This window comes from Plecotus auritus, assembly GCF_963455305.1.
Source record: "Plecotus auritus genome assembly, chromosome: 7".
Classification (NCBI taxonomy): Eukaryota; Metazoa; Chordata; class Mammalia; order Chiroptera; family Vespertilionidae; genus Plecotus; species Plecotus auritus.
In genome coordinates, this window is record NC_137774.1 from 131,900,975 (window position 1) to 131,919,217 (window position 18,243).

Consider the following 18,243-nt stretch of genomic DNA (forward strand, 5'->3'; position numbering starts at 1 on the left):
TCGGCCTAGCTGGTGATCAAGACCGATGGGGGAAGAGGGGCAGCTGGCCAGAGGGAGGGACTACGGTCCAGTCGGGAGAAGGAAGTGAGGGAGGTTGACCAGTCATCTCCCTCCCCCCCCCCCCCCGCATCAGGGCTAATGGGGGGGGCAGCCAACCAGGGGGAGGGACCACAGGAGGTTGGCCAGCCAGCTGGGGGGAGGTTCCATGGGAGGTTGGCTGGCTGTGGGAAGTTGGTTGTGGGAGCGCACTGACCACCAGGGGGCAGCTCCCGCATTAAGCTTCTGCCCCCTGGTGGTCAGTGCACGTCATAGCTACTGGTCAACTGGTTGTTTGCTTGCTTAGGCTTTTATATATATAGATTAACCCGGCTGGCATGGCTCAATGGTTCAATGTTGACCTACGAGCCAGGAGGTCACAGTTTGATTCCTGGTCAGGGCACATGTCTGGGTTTCAGTGATTCTCTCTCATCGTTGATGTTTCTATCTCTCTATCCCACTCCCTTTCTGAAATCATAAAACACATTTTTTTTAAAAAAAAGTTGAAACCATATTCTTAATGTTATACATTTTAAAACATTTCATGGCCTGCAATAGTAAACTCAATGGAGAAAGAGACAAGGACCCATTTTTACTCATTTCTGTTTAATTCATACAAATGCCAGGAAATGCTGTTTGGACAAAATACATATTAGATCTAGTAAAAACACTTTTTTAAGAACTCTAAGCCTGATGGAGTGCTGTCTGAACATATGTTTCTTGATAGATTCCATTTATTCTTTTGGTCAATATTTACCCTGTATTCTAAAAGCCCAAAGTATAAGTGATGATTAGTCTAGCTCAAAATTTCTACCAATCATTATTCCAATATTTTCTAAGAGCATTCTTTATGACTGATTTTTTGTGTGTGACTGATTTTTGAAAAAAAATGTATGTATATATTTAGACTATAGAAGGTACTGTGGCATTTTAAATTTAATATTTATAAGATGGCATTGAGTTAGCAGGCAAAAGAAAGTCATTTTTAAAAGTCATTTTTTAATAAATATGGTTGATCAGCCCTGGCCAGTGTGGCTCAGTTGGTTGGGTGTTGTCCCCTGCACCAAAAGGTTACTAGTTTGATTCTCAGTCAGGGCACATGCCGAGGTTGAGGGCTCAGTCCCCTGTAGGGGGCATGCAGGAGGCAGCCGGTTGATGTTTCACTCTGACATTAATGTTTCTCTCTCTCCCTCTCTCCCTCTCCATTCCTCTCTCTCTAAAAATTAATAAAAATATTAAAAACAAAAAAACACAAATGAACAAAACAAAATAGAAATCGACTCATATAGAATAAATTGATGATTGCCAAAAATAGTGAAGAGGATTAAGAGGTACAAACATCCAGTTACAAAATAATTCCTGTGTATATACTAGTAGTGTACAACATAAGGAATTTAGTCAACAATATTGTAATAACTTCATATGGTGATAGATGATTATTAGACTTATCATGGTGATGACTTCTTAAGGCATATAAATGTCAAATCACTATGTTGTACACCTGAAACTAATATATTATTGTATATCAACTGTCATTAAAAATAAAAAGTAAATAACTTAAAATTTTTGCATTTGAGTTTAATGCCATTTTCTATGAAAAACCTGTCATATTTTTAAAATTTTAATTCAAAATGCTTTTATCCTTCCCATTACCCACTATTCATAAAACCCTATACCAAATGAATTTTACATGCTTCCAAAAAGTAAATTTACTGTTTAAGGATAAAGATTTCTTATCTTGAGAATATCCAAGATATGTGCTACAGTGTCTGAAGGCAGATAGTTCTAAAAGAGGAACTATCAGATGTTTTGAGGAGTGACAGCATGCTCTAGAGCCCAGTGCCCCTTTGCAATATAAGATTTGGTATGTTTTTTTAAGAACTCTAAGCCTGATGGAGTGCTGTCTGAACATATGGTACGTTTGTTTAAAAAAGTCACACTATCTCTGTATGTTGAAACTGTATTTAACTATCTTTCTCTGGTGACAAACTATCTTACAGGTATCAGTGATTACTATAGAGCACTGTAGTTGAAGGTGGATGAAGTTTGGCCAAAAGTGTCTCAACCACTGTCGAATGAAACTGATTTTTTAAATTTTAAAGTGAATCTCTAAACATTACTGTCTTTACCTTTTGTTTGCTCAAACAGAAAGTAACAGTTGTTAGATAAAGTTCTCATTTTTTTAGCCTAGTTATTTGTATTATTATGTATTATCCTTAGGATCTTTCTTAAGGTGTGCTTAGATGATCTCGCCACCAAAACATTACACTGATATAAAAGCACGCTTTACAGGTATCCCTTCATATGTGTGTTTATATGTGCTAACATGTGGTAATGTTTTATTTTATCTTGTGGCATCAATTAAAAAGTTTCAAAGCCAGTGGCAGAATTGAACAGAATTTTACTATATATTTATAAAATAATTTAGGAAACTGGTTCAGTGCCTTAACCCTATTTCCAGTTTGGAGCCAATGTAAACAAATATTTTTATTTGTTATCTTATTATTTTTATTTTGTGCCTCTTATAATCCATTTGTTATGCTACTTTTAAGAAAGCAGTAATTAACATCTTTTAAAACTAAACAGTAGTATTTCTGCTCAAGTTAATTTCAAGTACTCTTTTTATCCATAATAACAACTCCTTGGGGATATGAGATATTTTAAATAAAATTAATGTTGTAGCTTTAAAAATTAATTTTAGTATGGGAATAATCCTAAAATATTGTGATATAATGAAATAATTTGAAATTTCCTTTATAAACTTATTAGAATACCTACTTAAGCATATTTAAGCATTTGTTCTAGATAAAATTTAATAGCTTTTGGAAATTTGTTATATTAGATACATATTGTTTTAGATTCATGCTAATAATGCTGTTTAAGGAAAAAACACAATTATTGACTTTAATTTCTTCCTACAAAAGCTGTAAATTTCAAAAGATAAAAGATATTTCAGAGGAAATATGTCTTTTGCATAAATATTTAACTGTCTCATAAGGGATATGACTTTTTAAAAGATGAGTACCTAATGATTAACTTCATCCTGGAAAAAACAAACAAAAATTGCAATGATTCATACTATTGATACAGGCTGTACCTCCATGGCTTTAATCTGTTCTGTGACAAAGATTTAAAAAAAGACCTTCCTAAAATAGAAGCTCTGTGGTTGTGCAGTCAGGACACGTGAGCCTTGAATTCTAAGACAAGGCCATTTTAGGATGACAGAGTAAGCAGTTGGGAGAGGTCCTACAGTAGACAGTTGAGAAGTTAAGACAGGTTAGTAGATCAGCCTTGGAGATTTTGGAGACTGGTAGCAGGCAACCGGCAGAGATGTGCACATGGTCATCATTAGGATGTTATAGAATGAGTAATGGAAATGCTTGGCAGGTGGCAAATACTATGCTCCAGGGGCAGCATGGTAAGAAATAATAAGTGGATATCTAGGCAGGAACTATTGGCAAATAATGAACCCAACATCAAGTATTGAGGATTCAGCTATAGAAATGGAAGTCCAGTAACAGAACATATCCCCTCAGAAGCTATATGAGGAAATAATTCAATAGGATGTTTGGCTTTGGTCTCTGAGACATTGAGATGCTAGTTAGGTGGGAACTGAGGCTGGCAGCCCAGCAAATTGAAGAAAGAAATGAACCCTCTTTTGGCGCAAGGATTGAGGCTGCATTCTAGTAACTTTGAATCAGTGCACAGGGTCAGACAGGGACCGTTAGCAAAGTTTACGTGGTGGTAATCTTCAAACTATGATTTCATTTGTTTTTATATTTTCCCTACCTTAGAAATGAACTTGGCTAGAGTCTAGATGGAATTGGTAGAACCTTCTGTTAATAGTTAAGGAGCGATTCCTTTATGAGTAAGAGAAAAGCAGAGTTAGAGGTCTGGCAGGCAATTGTAACTGAAGAAGAGATGCTGCATATGCCATTCTTCTCACTATGCTTCCCCAGTCTGAACTACAGAAGGGGGGACACAATTAAAAGCCACTAAAAGAACTGTGAGACAAGGTAAACCATAGAACCAAGCTTTGTTAAACCTAGGAGATATTTTTATTTTTAACCTGATAGACACTTGATGTGATAAAAATGGGAGTACTAGCAAATGCATACTGTGCAACAGGTCAAGTACAATTTCCTCTAAGGAGCCATAGAATTCCCTAGTTTCTAGATGCCCTTAAAAATGTCCTTCAAAATGAAATAGTCATTTTGGAGGAGAGGTGTATTTGTTTTGTACTGCTGACATACATTGCCACAAGGTTAGCAGCTTAAAGCACTGCAAATATATTATCTCTCGGTTCTGTATGTCAGTCTGATATAGTAAGTGTGCTGGTTTCTCTACTCCAGATCTTGCAAGGCTGAAATCAAGGGGTGTGAGCCAGCTGGGTTCTTATCAGGAGGCTCCGGAAAGAATCCACTTTCAAGTTCACGTAGTTTGTTGGTAGAATTCAGTTCCTTGGGGTTTTAGGAGTCAGCCTGAGGCTGCTCTCGGCTTCTGGAGGCTGCCACATTCACAGGCCCTGGGGTTTGCACGGATATCTTTGGGTGGCTGTTCTGCTTAACACAGAGGAGAAATTTTTTTTTCCCTCAAAAGGTGACTCATCCAATTTCTCCTGTAAGGTTCCAGTCAGAGTAGTTAAAATACTTAGACTCTCAAGTAGAAGCCCAGGGACTTTTACATTGAATCAACAGTGTAGAAAAAAGACAAAGCCTTCCATCTTTGAGTTAAAAAAGGAAAAACAGGGACAATAACAGTAATAGTTACAAACTTGTGAAAGAGGGTACAACATTAATATTCCTAACACTTTTTCCTTGTGTTTCTCTTTACACTATGGTTTTTGAAATATTGTTGAAAGTCACTTTATTAAGTGCTTGACTAAAATGTTAGATTGTGGGTCGGGGGAGGGATGTTTAATGGAAAAGCTCTCACAGATTGGCCTATGGTGTAGTCATGTGGCCATAATGCAGGTTTATTGCTCTAATAACAATTTATGCAACATCAGAAGTTCATATGAAGACAATAAATGCTTCTTGAGGGCTGAACTTATACTAGGTGTATCGGTTAATAATGCGGATTTTGCAATCAAAGAAAACACGATAATTTCAAGAGAAACATCAGAAGTGCTTTATTCAAAGTAATGTCCATCTCCAGCTACACATTTTCCCCATCTTTCAGGTAATTTGTGGATACCGTCCCAATAGAACTTTTCTTGTTTTGAGGCAAACCATTCAGAGACCCAATTTTCCACTTCTTTGTATGTTTTGAAGTGCTGCTCAGAAAGTGCGTGTGCCATCGATGGGAACAAGTGGTAATCTGAAGGAGCAAGGTCTGGTGAATACAGCGGGTGGGTTAATACTTCCCAGGCAAGATCTTTTAACGTGTCTTTAACTGATTTTGAAGTGTGTGATGGTGCGTCATCATGAAGCAAAATTACTTTGCTGTGTCTTCTGGAACATTCTGGTCGTTTCACAATCAAAGCGTGGTTCAAATTGATTATTTGTTGTCAGTAGGGATCAGTATTAACGCTTTCACCTGGTTTTAGAAACTCCTAATACACCACACCTTTCTAATCCCACCAAACGCAGAGCATTGTCTTCTTTCCGAAGTGATTTGGCCTTGCAGTCGATGTTGATGGTTGACCTGGATCACCCCATGATTTTGTGCATTTGGGATTCTCAAAATAAATCCACTTTTCATTGCCAGTCACAATTTGATGCAAAAAAAGACTTTCTTTCATGCCATTGAAGTAACATTTTACTGATGACTTTTCGGTTTTCCATTTGTCTTTCGTTCAGTTGATGTGGCACCCATTTTCCTTCCTTTAAAATCTTTCCCATTGCTTGTAAACAATTGGAAATTGTTTGCTGAGCAACGTTTAATCTTTCTACAAGTTGTTTTTGAGTTTGACACGCATCTTCAACCAATAATGCTTGTAATGATTGGTCTTCAAACTTTTTCGGTTGACCTGGATGTTCTTTGTCTTTCACATAAGAAATCATCACTTTTAACACATTTAAACCAGCATTCACAAGTATCTTGAGATGGAGCATGTTCACCATAAGCTTCCCGAAGTATATGATACCTTTCAGTGGCACTTTTCTTCAAAATAAAGTAATGAATTAAAACTTCCCACAAATGCTCTTTTTTTGGCACAAAATTTGACATTTTTAAGTGTAAAAATATCTATGATGTTAACACCTTCAGAAAATTTGACATATGAAGTTTTGAAGCTTGTTGTCAATACAAAATAGCATATATATCAAATCACATATATAGCAACATAATGTGTAACTCCATCTATTGAAAAAAAATCGCATTATTAACTGGTACACCTAGTAAATACAATATATGAATGATGATAATGGTATCATAAATATCCCCATTTCATTTAATTTTTAAACAGAAACTTTTATGTGCTATTAATATGAGTTTTCTTAATAATTTATAATCATCACTTCAGGGATTATTTACACCAAGTTCAAAATTTTGTGTGATCAAATAGCTAGGCACCTAATATTTGGGGTGCATGTACAGATATGAAGATATCATTTAGAATGTAATGGTCTCAAAACAAATCTCTTATGTCAGACCTTTTTCATATAATCTATTATTTCTGATTAAAGCTGAATATAGAATTCAAGGAACCAGGAAATATGGCTGCTGTCCTGAAAACTAACAACTGAATCAAAGGCTGCCTCCTATAAAGTATTCTTAGGAATGAAATCATCACTGCGTTTATCAGGGTCTTTTTGCATTTCTCTTGTACTTAAAACATTTTTTAGCATCAGTAGCTGCTTCCCTTCTGTTTTCTCTAATTTCCCATGCTTCTTGGCTTTCATATGAAAAAGTTAGCATTTTGTAGAAATTACCAGCTAATCACAGCACTCCTTTTTTCTTCTGCATGGCAAACATCATCTGTAATATTTAGATCACCAATTCTTAGCCACTTTATATGTTTCAGAGGCATGTAGGCATGGAACAGATGGACATATCTCTGGGTTGGGGGAGGAGGTGAACAGTGAAGAGATAAACCAAAGAACCTATATACTTATATGCATAGCCCATGGACACAGACAATAGTGTGGTGAAAGCCTGGGGGAGGGGAGGGGCTGGGCAGAGTGGGACAAAGATGGGGGGAAATGGGAGACATCTGTAATACTCTCAACAATAAAAATATGTATATTTCATTTTTTAAAGCAAAAATAAAGGGCAATGATCTTAACTGCTATATTGCACAGCTTAAAAGAGTACTTGACAATATATTTTGATTGAATTTATTAAATAATTTTGAAGTCATGAAATTAAATTTAAAGTCATTTTAAGGATTTAGATTGCTTAAATCTTCATCTGACAATTATGTCTCACTTTTAAATAATACCTGGAAAAAACGTAAGAAACATGTATAATAAAGAACTCAGAAGAAAATATTAGCATTTTAGGTATCTTTAAACTATGTAGTCCCCAGAAAAGTAAAGGAGCCAATGATGACCTAGCATCTTTACTTCTTGAATTTTAATTTAGTTGCAAACAAACATTTTTATTTCCTTTGGGTAGGCAAAATCTTCTTTTATATACTTTCTAGGCAACTAGAATTAAGGGAGAAATCTCATCTTCAAACTATACTAGGAAGTTGCAGTAACTCACTGAATTCTGTTTTCGTTTTGTAAACCTGATCAACATTTAGTATTCATTTCTATACAAGTACTAGAGGCAAGGATTCGTGCACCGGTGGGGTCCCTAGGCCTGGCCTGTGCCCTCTCACAATCCAGGACCCTTCAGGGGATGTCGGACGGCCAGTTTCAGCCCCCAATCCTCATAGTCCAGGCCGAGGAACCCCACCAGTGCACGAATCCATCCACTGGGCCTCTAGTATGCATATAAGATCTTTGGTTAATCTCTTCCCGCCCTCCCCCCCTTCCCTCTGAGATTCATCAGTCTGTTCCATGTTTCCATGCCTGTGTGTTGAACATCTGCCCCTTGGTGGTCAGTGCGCATCATAGCTACTGGTCGAATGGTTGAATGGTCAGACGGTCGCTTAGGCTTTTATATATATAGATAGGTGAGTGCTGTTTACAAATTTGTATCTTTTTATGTCTTTCGTATTGCAAAAACAAGTTTCTGTTCTGCAATTAATTAGAACAATAATGACATCCAGTGTCTAGCTTTTGGTACTAAGAGCAGCTTCCCCTGACTGTCAAAGGATGCAGATCAAAGCTTTCTTCCCAGATCTGCCTTAATCATATACATTTACACTAAAAGAGAATACATGTTAGGTGGTAAATTTTCCTCTTACTCTAACATTCTATACTTAGTCTTTATGCAAGTTTAGTTAAAATGAAAAAAAGAAATTTGCCTTTCAGTTTTTAAAAATATGAGTGTTGACATATGATATAGAACAATATCTGGCAAATGGTAGGTATTCAATTAATGTACCCTACATTAAATTGCATGGTTTCGCTTAAAATAGAATAATATATTAATGTTTCATCTTAATGTTTAAGAAATATTATTTCTTTTATAGTTATATGCTTTATCAGATGTTTAGAATTTTAGCATTGACAGGTAAGCAACATTTGAGATAGCCACATTTACACCTAGATTTCCTCAGGAAATAATAAAATCATTGGCCTTCATTATTAATAACTGCCAGTGCTATAGAATAAACATTATTATTTTTATCAGTTTATATACTGGGAGATATATGCTACAAACATACTGAGATATTACATCTTCTATTGGGATATTAGTACATGAATGAGGGTAGTGCCACAGATCCTCTAGATCCAGTGTTTGTTTTGAGTTCTTTTCATAGCAGAACAGTTGGATTTATACTAATCTGTCTTTAGCGTATTTCTGGTTCCTTCTTGACTGTTCTCAGTGTTTGTAATATGTCTACCCAGGTTGAGAGATGAAATCCATGGTTGTAGAACAGTTGTATATATTACTGCTCTGTGTAAGAATTAAATCTAAAACCTTGATTTGATTACAAAGTCTAAACCCAAAGGTTTTTGTACTCCTATGTCATGAAGCCCTAGGATTCGATGAAATAATTTGCAAGTGAAGTAGACTTAATTTTTCAACCTGTTTTTTTAATAATCTGTTTATATAAGACTATTCTCTCCAGATCTAATTCCTTTCTCTTATTAAGTCTCCTAATTATTTTTTTACACTCACCATGTTATTTTTACTATCAAATATGTTTTAGCTACCAATTGTAGTCTATCGGAAAGAGAATAAATAATGTGTTGCCACCTATAGGCAGAAACTTAATTTATTTATGACATACAGAAAAGCATAATCTAAAAAGATAGTTCTGTTTTCCAACTCCTGCAACTACCATTTTTAAACTTACTGCTTACATATTTACCTATTGTTACTGATGTTGCCATTTCAGATGCCTGTGCCTTAAATCATTTGTTTAAACTTTTATCATTTTGTTATATTATTTGTTTTTTATATGTCATTCAAATATAACATCTTATTACAGTTCTGTGACTTCAGAAAATTTAGAAACCTGTTTAAACCAAATAACTTAGTCATATACTAAACTAACTGTTGTATCTTTGTTTACCTCTGTAGAGGGGGAAATTACCAATATTTGTTCCCAGAGTGAAAAACCTCCCCTCCTATAATCTATTATCATTAGTCTTTGGTTTTGTGCCTTCTCTGTAATGATATAGGTTTGTTTCTCCTTTATTCTTTGCAGAGTGCTGCAGCAGCTCCCAGTCCAGTGCTAGGAAACATTCCCCCAGGAGATGGCATGCCAGTAGGTCCTGTGCCACCAGGGTTCTTTCAGGTACTCAGAAACTCTGACCAGGAATGTTAAGGCATAGGAACTCCTGTTCGATTTTATTTAAAGATATGAAGGAGAATGAGACTATTTTTATTCTTAAGATAAACATAATGCTGTGCAGCCAACTCTTGATTATTCAAAGACATTAGCCCTTCCTTCCTATATTTATTGTCAAAACTTAATTCATTTATTTATTTTGCTATTTCATTGTTCAACAAGAAAAAAAGGAGTTGAAATGCAAATTAGCCCATTAAGTGAACTGTGGTAAAGGTTTGATAGGAGAAGAGGCTAAAGATGAAGTTCTGAAATGGATTTTAAATATCTAAGTTATCCATGTCTTCAGAGACAAAGGTAATCAAGATTTGGCTGTACTTTAAAAAAATATGGCTAAATCATAACCTATTTACTTATCAAGATTATAGGCTATATCAAAATATTTGAAAATCATCTTTGTGGCTTTTAAGCTGGAATTTTTATTAATATCATTACATCACATGTTAGTATTATAAAATTTTAGTAAGAACTCATATTTTAGCAATGATGATAGTGATTTAAGAATTACAATACATCCCTTTTTAATTTTATGGCATCCGCATCTTAAATTTGACAGTTCAAACCCAAACCAACAAAGATTTTGAAATTCATTTATTTTACTACCTGCTTAATTTTATACCACCCTTTGAGAAAATTAGGAAGAACTTAGGAGTTAAAAACTAGAGTTGAAGGCATTATAGGAATTAATGTAATATGCTATAATAACAATATCTAACACAGTAACTGCTTACTGTTTGCCATACTTTGTTCTAAATATTTTACATATATAAACTCTTAATCCTTACAATAACCCTAGATGTGAAATATGTATTATTATCATTGCCATTGCACAGATGGAGAAGCCAAGGCTTGGTAGATATAGCCGTTTGCACAAGGTCAGAAAGTATCGGGGCTGGGATTCAAATCATGGCTTTCTGGGCTTTTGCCATTAAAATTTCCTTTAAAGTTTTAGTTGATCATTACTCATAAAACATTTCTAGCCCCTTTTTTCTCCCCTCATGCTCTTACTCCTCTTGCCAAGGATACATAAAGGGGTAGGTTGGGAAAGAAGCCAAATTCTTCCTAGGGTTAAACAAAGTATATAAAACTATACCTTTTCACGTTTTATACTTTGTAGAATGAACTATTCTCCCCTTACCTGTCTTCTGCCTTAATCTTAATAAGAGTAGTTGAAACAGTTAAATGTGCTTTAATTATTTCAATGTGATAAATAATTGAGTCCTATTAGAAGCCAGGCACTGTGGCAGGCATCTAAAAATGTGTATACATAATATGAATCTTCCTGAAGTTCATTGTCTAGCCAGTGAGGCATTAAAGAGAAATAACTGTAATATAGCAAGATAAGTGCTGTAACAGAGGAAAACGTAAAGTTCCGTGATGACCTAGAAGAGAGCCATTAAGTCTGCCTGAATTGGAGCTAAGAGGGGTTTGGAAAAAGTTGTTCAGGAAACAAGCAGAGGAATGATATTCCAGAAAGTGGGAATAGTATAAGCAAAAGTGTGGAGGCATCAGATTAACCCTGTGCAGAGGTGTTCGAAGTAATATACACAGAAAGTAGAGGGAGCATAGGCAGGAGTTTCTGAACATGAAGTTGGGAAGATACCTTCTGGAACATTGAGAGGGGCCCTATATGCCACGTTAAAACTGGAATCTTTATTCAGTAGGCCTGGAAGAGCTGTCAGACATCTTTCAGAAGGACCTGAATTCAAACTACAGAGTGCAATCAGGCTTTCTTAGGCACCTATGATACCATTATATACAAAGCCCTTGCCCTCAAAAAACTTATGGTATGGTTAATGAGAGAGAGAGAGAGAAAAGGCAATTAGAGTATAGAAAGAACATGGCCAGATAAAATGAATAGGGTGTTCTCTTAGAGCAAATCAGAAGGCCACCAAACCCAATCTTGGGAGGGGCATTTCAGGGCAATAGTAAATGAAATCCAAATTGGCATCAAAAGATGAGTTTGGCAAAGGAGGCAGGGAGAGAGAGAAAGAATATTCCAGGAAGAGGGAAAAGAATTCCAAAGACCCAGAGTGGAAAGCAGAGAGACCAAATGTAAAAGCAGAGTCTAATTAGCTTAAGGGACAGTGGCTAGTGATGAGTCTCCAGAAGAACCTTGAGGAGCCTTAGATTAGGTAAGCATTTGTACCTTGATCTTAAGGGCGGCAGTAAGCTATTAAAGGATTTTAAGCAAGAGAGAGGCTTGTCCATATTTGCATTTTTAGAAAAATCACTCCAGTTGCAGTGTGTAGCCAGGATTGCAGTGGGACAAGCTGAGGGTAGGGAAACTATTGAGGAGTCTGCTACAGTAATCCAGGGGAAATTTAATGATGGCCTGGACTGATAGTGTCAGTGAGTATGGAGAAAGATGAACAGATTTGAGTGACAAATAAATGTGAGATTATGAGTGAAAGAATTCAAGAATAGTATCTGGTTTCTGGCTCTCACCTGGGCAGATGGAAGTTTCATTTTCTGAGACCACAAATGAGTAGGATTGATGTGAACAGGTGAGGTTTCTGTGGGACCTCCAAGAGAAATCTCTTAGGCCAAGTGAATTTTATAGGTTTGAAGCCTAAGATAATGATCTAGGCCAGTCGTTGGCAAACCGCGGCTCGCGAGCCACATGCGGCTCTTTGGCCCCTTGAGTGTGGCTCTTCCACAAAATATCATGGTCTGGGCGAGTTTATTTTGAAGAAGTGGCATTAGAAGTTTAAGTTTAAAAAATTTGGCTCTCAAAAGAAATTTCAATCGTTGTACTGTTGATACTTGGCTCTGTTGACTGAGTTTGCCGACCACTGATCTAGGCTAGAGATAAAAATTGCAGGATTATCATCATATTAAGGGCACTTGAATCCACAGTGCCTTCATTAACTGTCCAGGGGGAAAGTACAGAATGAGACAGTGAGATGGGAAACAACGGAACTCCAAAAACACTAATACTCGAAAGATGAACAAAGGCAACAGAACCCATTACAGAGCTGGATGCCGGGGGATCAGTTGGTAGGCTATTACAGTAGCCCAAAGAAGACAGTTTGTGGACATCTTCAAGAGTAGTGGCATTTACTGTATTCTAGTTGCTAGACCTTTAGTTTTCTTAACTGAAACTGTTGAAAATTAATTGGGAAGGAAGCAGCAATTCATAGTGATGTTTGCTAGGTCTCAGTTGGTTAGACCAAATTAGGAGTAGAAAAGAGCTGGAGGAATCAAGAATGAATCTGAGGCTCAGCCAGCATGGCTCAGTGGTTGAACGGAGACCTGTAAACCAGGAGGTCATGGTTTGATTCCTAGGTGGGGCACAGGCCCCGGTTGCAGGCTTGATCTCCAGTAGGGGACGTGCAGTCGCTATTGTCATTGATGTTTCTATCTCTCTCTCCCTCTCCTCCTTCTCTGAAATCAATCAAAAACATTTTTAAAAAATAATGAATCTGAGTTTCCAACTTTGGGCCTCTGGAAAATTTTAATTTCTTTATCTGACTTAGGAAAGATAGGACTTAGAAAAAGTGTTAGATATGTTTGAGTTTGATACATGTCATCCCTCTATTCAGGGAGACCATTCCAGCTAATCCTAAATACTCTTTTCCTGTTCAACAGGATGAAATATGTCCAGTCTCCCTAGGAATGTCTTTCTGAAATATTGAATAATTCAAGCTATCAAAGTTTTAAAAAAGAAATTGCATGTATCTTTTGGTACATATGGGATCAGACTGCTCAAGTATTTCCTAAATATCAGCATTGGTTTCCTACTATGATTGGGCCATACTTCAGCATGATTCTGGCCATCCCCTTTGTTAGTGAAGACTAGCTGCCTTCTCTGAGTAGAAATAGCAACAAACAATTATAATTCAAGTTCTAACACCAGTTTCTAGTCCAGTTACAAAAAAATATTAAACTCCAGTAGTTCCCTAGAGGATGAGAATAGTTTCAAATCCCCGTCCTTAGTGAAGAAGTGTAAAGCTTACTTGGGGGCAGCTGGAATGGGACTAGAGCAGGAAAGAATTGAACCTATTAGAATTTTAATGAATAAATGAAACTAAAGAAAGAAGAATTTGGTGCTCACTTCGGCAGCACATATACTAAAATTGGAATGATACAGAGAAGATTAGCATGGCCCCTGCGCAAGGATGACACGGAAATTCGTGGAGTGTTCCATGTTTAAAAGAAAGAAGAATTTGTAACTAGCATATAAAACGCTGGATTTAGTAGTTTGGAGCTTAACTTACTATGTGATCATATCATAAGAAGTACATTAAAATATATCTCCTAAATAGACAAACATACTTCTTTTATCCATGTTAACATTGCAAAACAGGCCACTTTTTTTCTATCTCTGACTTAAATACATTACCAAGTGGAATTATCACAAACTAAATTTGTGATTATGAACAACTCCATTTGAATAACAGCAATTAAACTCTAAAATGAATAATTATGATTAATACCTCCTGCATTGAACAAGTCCATCCTGGAAGGCAGACTTGAGATTAGTGTCTTTCTATTTGTGACAGATATTAACGTTGTTCATACTTACACTTTGATGTTTTTATTGAAATGGGAGAGCTTCTGTTGTTGAGTAGGAAACCAATTAAGTAAAATCAATGGGAATAGTTTGGCATGCAAAGGAGATATCAATTTAGTAAAATAAAGCCATTTAAAGTAAGTCACATATATTTATTTACTTTGAGTCTTTCATCAAAGGAATAATTTATATACAAATACATTCTATAAATTCTCAAAGTGTCCTGCCATGGAACTGGTGAAGGATTTTAGAGTAGCTTTCTTAAATTGGAAAGTCTTGCTACAGGGGTCAGAGGGAAGGAGACTTTATTAAATTTCTACTAGGCTTCAAACCTAAATGTTCGTTGGCCTGTATGTTAATTTGTCAATGTTAGTGGAAGAAAATACAGTATTGTGGTGCGATGAACGTATGCATAGTGGACTCAGTGCACTCAGAACTGAGTTTGTAATCTGCCTCTCCTGACCCTGTGCTAGAATCTTATTCAGAAGTTTCACTGTATACTGGCAAATCCGAATTATGTATTAAAAGCGTCTATCTGCTATTTATTCATTCTCATAGCATTCTTACTAAAAGAGAGGCAAAGTTTGATTCCTATAATTTTATTGCGTAGGCAGCAGTGTTCCTTGAACCAATGAGATTTTCTTCTCAGTTATGTATAATAATCAAAATAGTTTAGTAAAATGCATAAAATAAAAAGTTCTCATTCTTTTATGCTTTAAAAAAATTAAGAGTATTAACTTTCTTACCTTACGAAGTACTATAATTTTGTAGATTTGAGTAACAATAAAACTTCTCTTGTGAATTTACTATAACTTGTGCCACATTAAAAAATAAAAAAGAACATTTCTTATTTCAACCAAAAAAATTGGAGGAAGGGGATGAAAATACTTTTTTCCCTCATTTCTTCTTTATATCATAAGAAAACTTTTAAGAAGAAAACTATATCTTTTTTAAAACTTTAAATATGTTTTTATTGATTTTAGAGAGAGGAAGGGAAGATAGAAACAACTAGAAACATGCATTGGTTGCCTCCTGCATGCCCCCTACTGGGATCTAGCCTGAAACTTGGGCATATGCCCTGACCAGGAATCCACCCAGTAACCTCTTGGTTCATGGGTCAGTGCTCAACCATGGAGCCACATTTGCTGGGGCTATATCTTGTTTTCATCATTCTACTAAATATATATCTATTATATAAAACCACAATATAATATTTTAATAAATACTGATGATATCTTTGAGCGTAGACCTAATATGGGATATACTTGTAAATATCTAATTTTGATCTTCGTATAGCCTTTTGGTCATTGTTACCATATTACGTTTTATTTTGATTTTCATCTTGATACATTTACTGTATTCTAGTCCCTGGATCTTTAGTTTTCTTAACTGAAACTGTTGCAAACTAATCGTCTATTGATGTTGGGTTGTAAATTTAAGGCTTTGACATGAATAAGGTTGTAAATACTTGTTAAAGATAATGTGTACCAAGTAATTTAGTTTCATACTAAGGTGGTCATCCATGTTTTAAAACCGGAATTGATCACAACTCTGATAAGGCAGGAAACATGTAGCAGCAGGTTTGTGAGGCATGTTTTCTCCACAGGCATGGCGTGAGCAATGGTAAAGCTGCCTTGCCATCTAGTGGTGGTTTGCAGATGTCTCTGCTCTTCAGGGTATGTTTTCCAAAGGTTTTATTTTTAGCAAGACTGCACTCTAGCAGGCTGACCTAACATTTTGACATAGTAATAATGCAATAAGAAGAACAAAAATTAGAAAGAAATGTCCCCCTTTCTCCTCAGTGATATTATTGATTAGAAAAGGCCCAATATGAATCACTTACAATGAAGATGAAAACAAAGCTTAGCTTAGGGTAATAGTCTTAATATGTTAAAAGAAAGAAGTTAAAATGAATCAAAAATGAGAAAAATGTTTATTTAATCTAACACTTGAAACTGAAAAGGAAAAAAGAAAGAAGTATTTTTGCAAGCCCTGGTTAAATGCTTCTGGAGGTCGATTTATTTAACCTATTTTTGGAAATAAGCCCTGCATTTTGATGATACCTTCATAACCAAGTATACCCACCTGCTCTGCTATTCCTAAACAGACTCTGAAAATGCAGCTATTTTATTATCAGTGACACCTGGTTTACTGGATTATGTATACACATAGTTAAATAGTCTACATGCTTTCTCAGTTCCCTTCTGTTGTTATTAATCTTCATATTGTCTTCACTCCCAATGCTTTGTTTCTCTTTCCTCTTTCCTTCCTGACCACGGCTATTTCAGAAATTAGTCTTGGGAAATACTGTAACCTCGGGAACCGCTCCCTTTCCCTCTCCCAGAAGTTGTAGATACTATCTTTGATCTTAGATAACAAACTAAAAGATTAGTTCGAATATCTTTTTTTAGTTTGAATAAGTAAGATACTGAAAATCCCAAGCAGAACTGACTTATTGAACTAACACTATCAATGTATATATAGTTTAAAAATCCCAACATTAAAAATGGCATTTCTCAGAACTAAATGCACCAGGAGTTAGAGAATGGTGGTGGGAAAGCTTACTTACTTATCAAAGTTCAAGAAATAGAAATTAAGTTTAATTTTCTTACAAAGGTAATATTGAAACTTTAAAGGGCAGAGATTCTAAATATTAAAAATAGAACAGGTCTCTCTCTAGTATAAAGATAAAAGCGGCGTAACAGCTGCTGGCTTTGATAATGCCTTCCTGCAGTTGTGGTAATAGTTTTTTCTGGCCTCAACTATTAAAATAAATTAAAACTGCTCAGCTTGAGCACCTAAGTGAGCTTTTTAACAAATTGCAGTTTCAAACAACTGAAGTCCTTGCAGCAGTGACTGGACGGACAGAGAGCCGAGGAGGGAGAGTCGGGCTTAGAGTCTTCACTGAGGTTTCCCTATCAGGATGGAATGAAATAGTTTTCTCTCAGAAATCCTTCTTTTTTGTTTATGTGTTTCTCCTTTGGAGGGAAAAGTTAGCTTGGCCATCCTAGACCAATATTGGTTTTGCTTTCACTTTCATGCTACAGGTGTCAAGATATTTAATATTAAACAATAAAATACCATATTTTAAAATTATACCTGTGGTGAGAGCTAATCTGTTTTTCAAATAATTTGAAATTACAGTTTTTCTTTTGAAAAAATATCTAACTGAAAATTTTCCCAGAGTGCTAAAATTTTCATTAGAGCCCCTTGGGGGGGGGGGGGGGGGGCAATATGTATACCAAATTGCCAACATGCAAAAGTTATTTATAACACAATTTTATTTTTATTTAAGGTTGGTTATAGAATAAAAATGGTCTATTGTTTGAGAAATTAAAGATAAGGAAAAATATAAGTTTCCTATGTAGGTGGGATAGATTTGTCTTAAGTATACATTAGGATGCTTTCAACTTTTTAAAAATGGTTTATCATTAGGTCATACTCAGGAATAACTTACCTTATATTCTGTATCTGGGGTCCACAAAAAGTGAAAGCCAGATTAGTGAATATTTTAGGCTTTAAATGCACATCTCCTCAACTCTGTTGTTGTAGTGAAAAGGCAGACATAGGCATTATGTAAACTAATAAGCATGGCTGTTCCGGTAAAACATTCTTTACAACAATGAGTGGGGGGCCAGAGCTAGCCCATGAGCCATGATTTGCACCCTCCTGTTCTATAGGAATGTGGTCACCACTCCATAGCCTGTAAGAGACCCAGCGGGTGGGGTCCAGAGTACTTTCTCCAAATGTATCCTGTGCACTGCAGGTGTGAGAGTCCTGGAAGTCACCCATTCCTAGTGTGTCCAAGTTCTTGGGAGTGGGGGTGTAGGACTAGAAA

General features: G+C 36.0%; 1 protein-coding gene across 18 annotated transcripts in view; it reads left to right on the forward strand.

Annotated features, from left to right (window-relative positions):
• SSBP2 (single stranded DNA binding protein 2) overlaps positions 1 to 18,243 on the forward strand; it is a gene marked incomplete at its 3' end in the record, with an annotated part of 228,385 nt that overhangs the window by 144,772 nt on the left and 65,370 nt on the right. For 13 of the 18 annotated variants that reach the window (XM_080682637.1, XM_080682635.1, XM_080682641.1 and 10 more), the window contains one exon: positions 9,749 to 9,838. The exons of the other annotated variants lie outside the window; for them this stretch is intronic. In XM_080682637.1, the coding sequence (XP_080538763.1) occupies positions 9,803 to 9,838 (36 nt within the window). In that variant the 5' untranslated portion in view covers positions 9,749 to 9,802. The remainder of the gene's footprint in view (positions 1 to 9,748; positions 9,839 to 18,243) is intronic. 18 annotated transcript variants of the gene reach the window in all.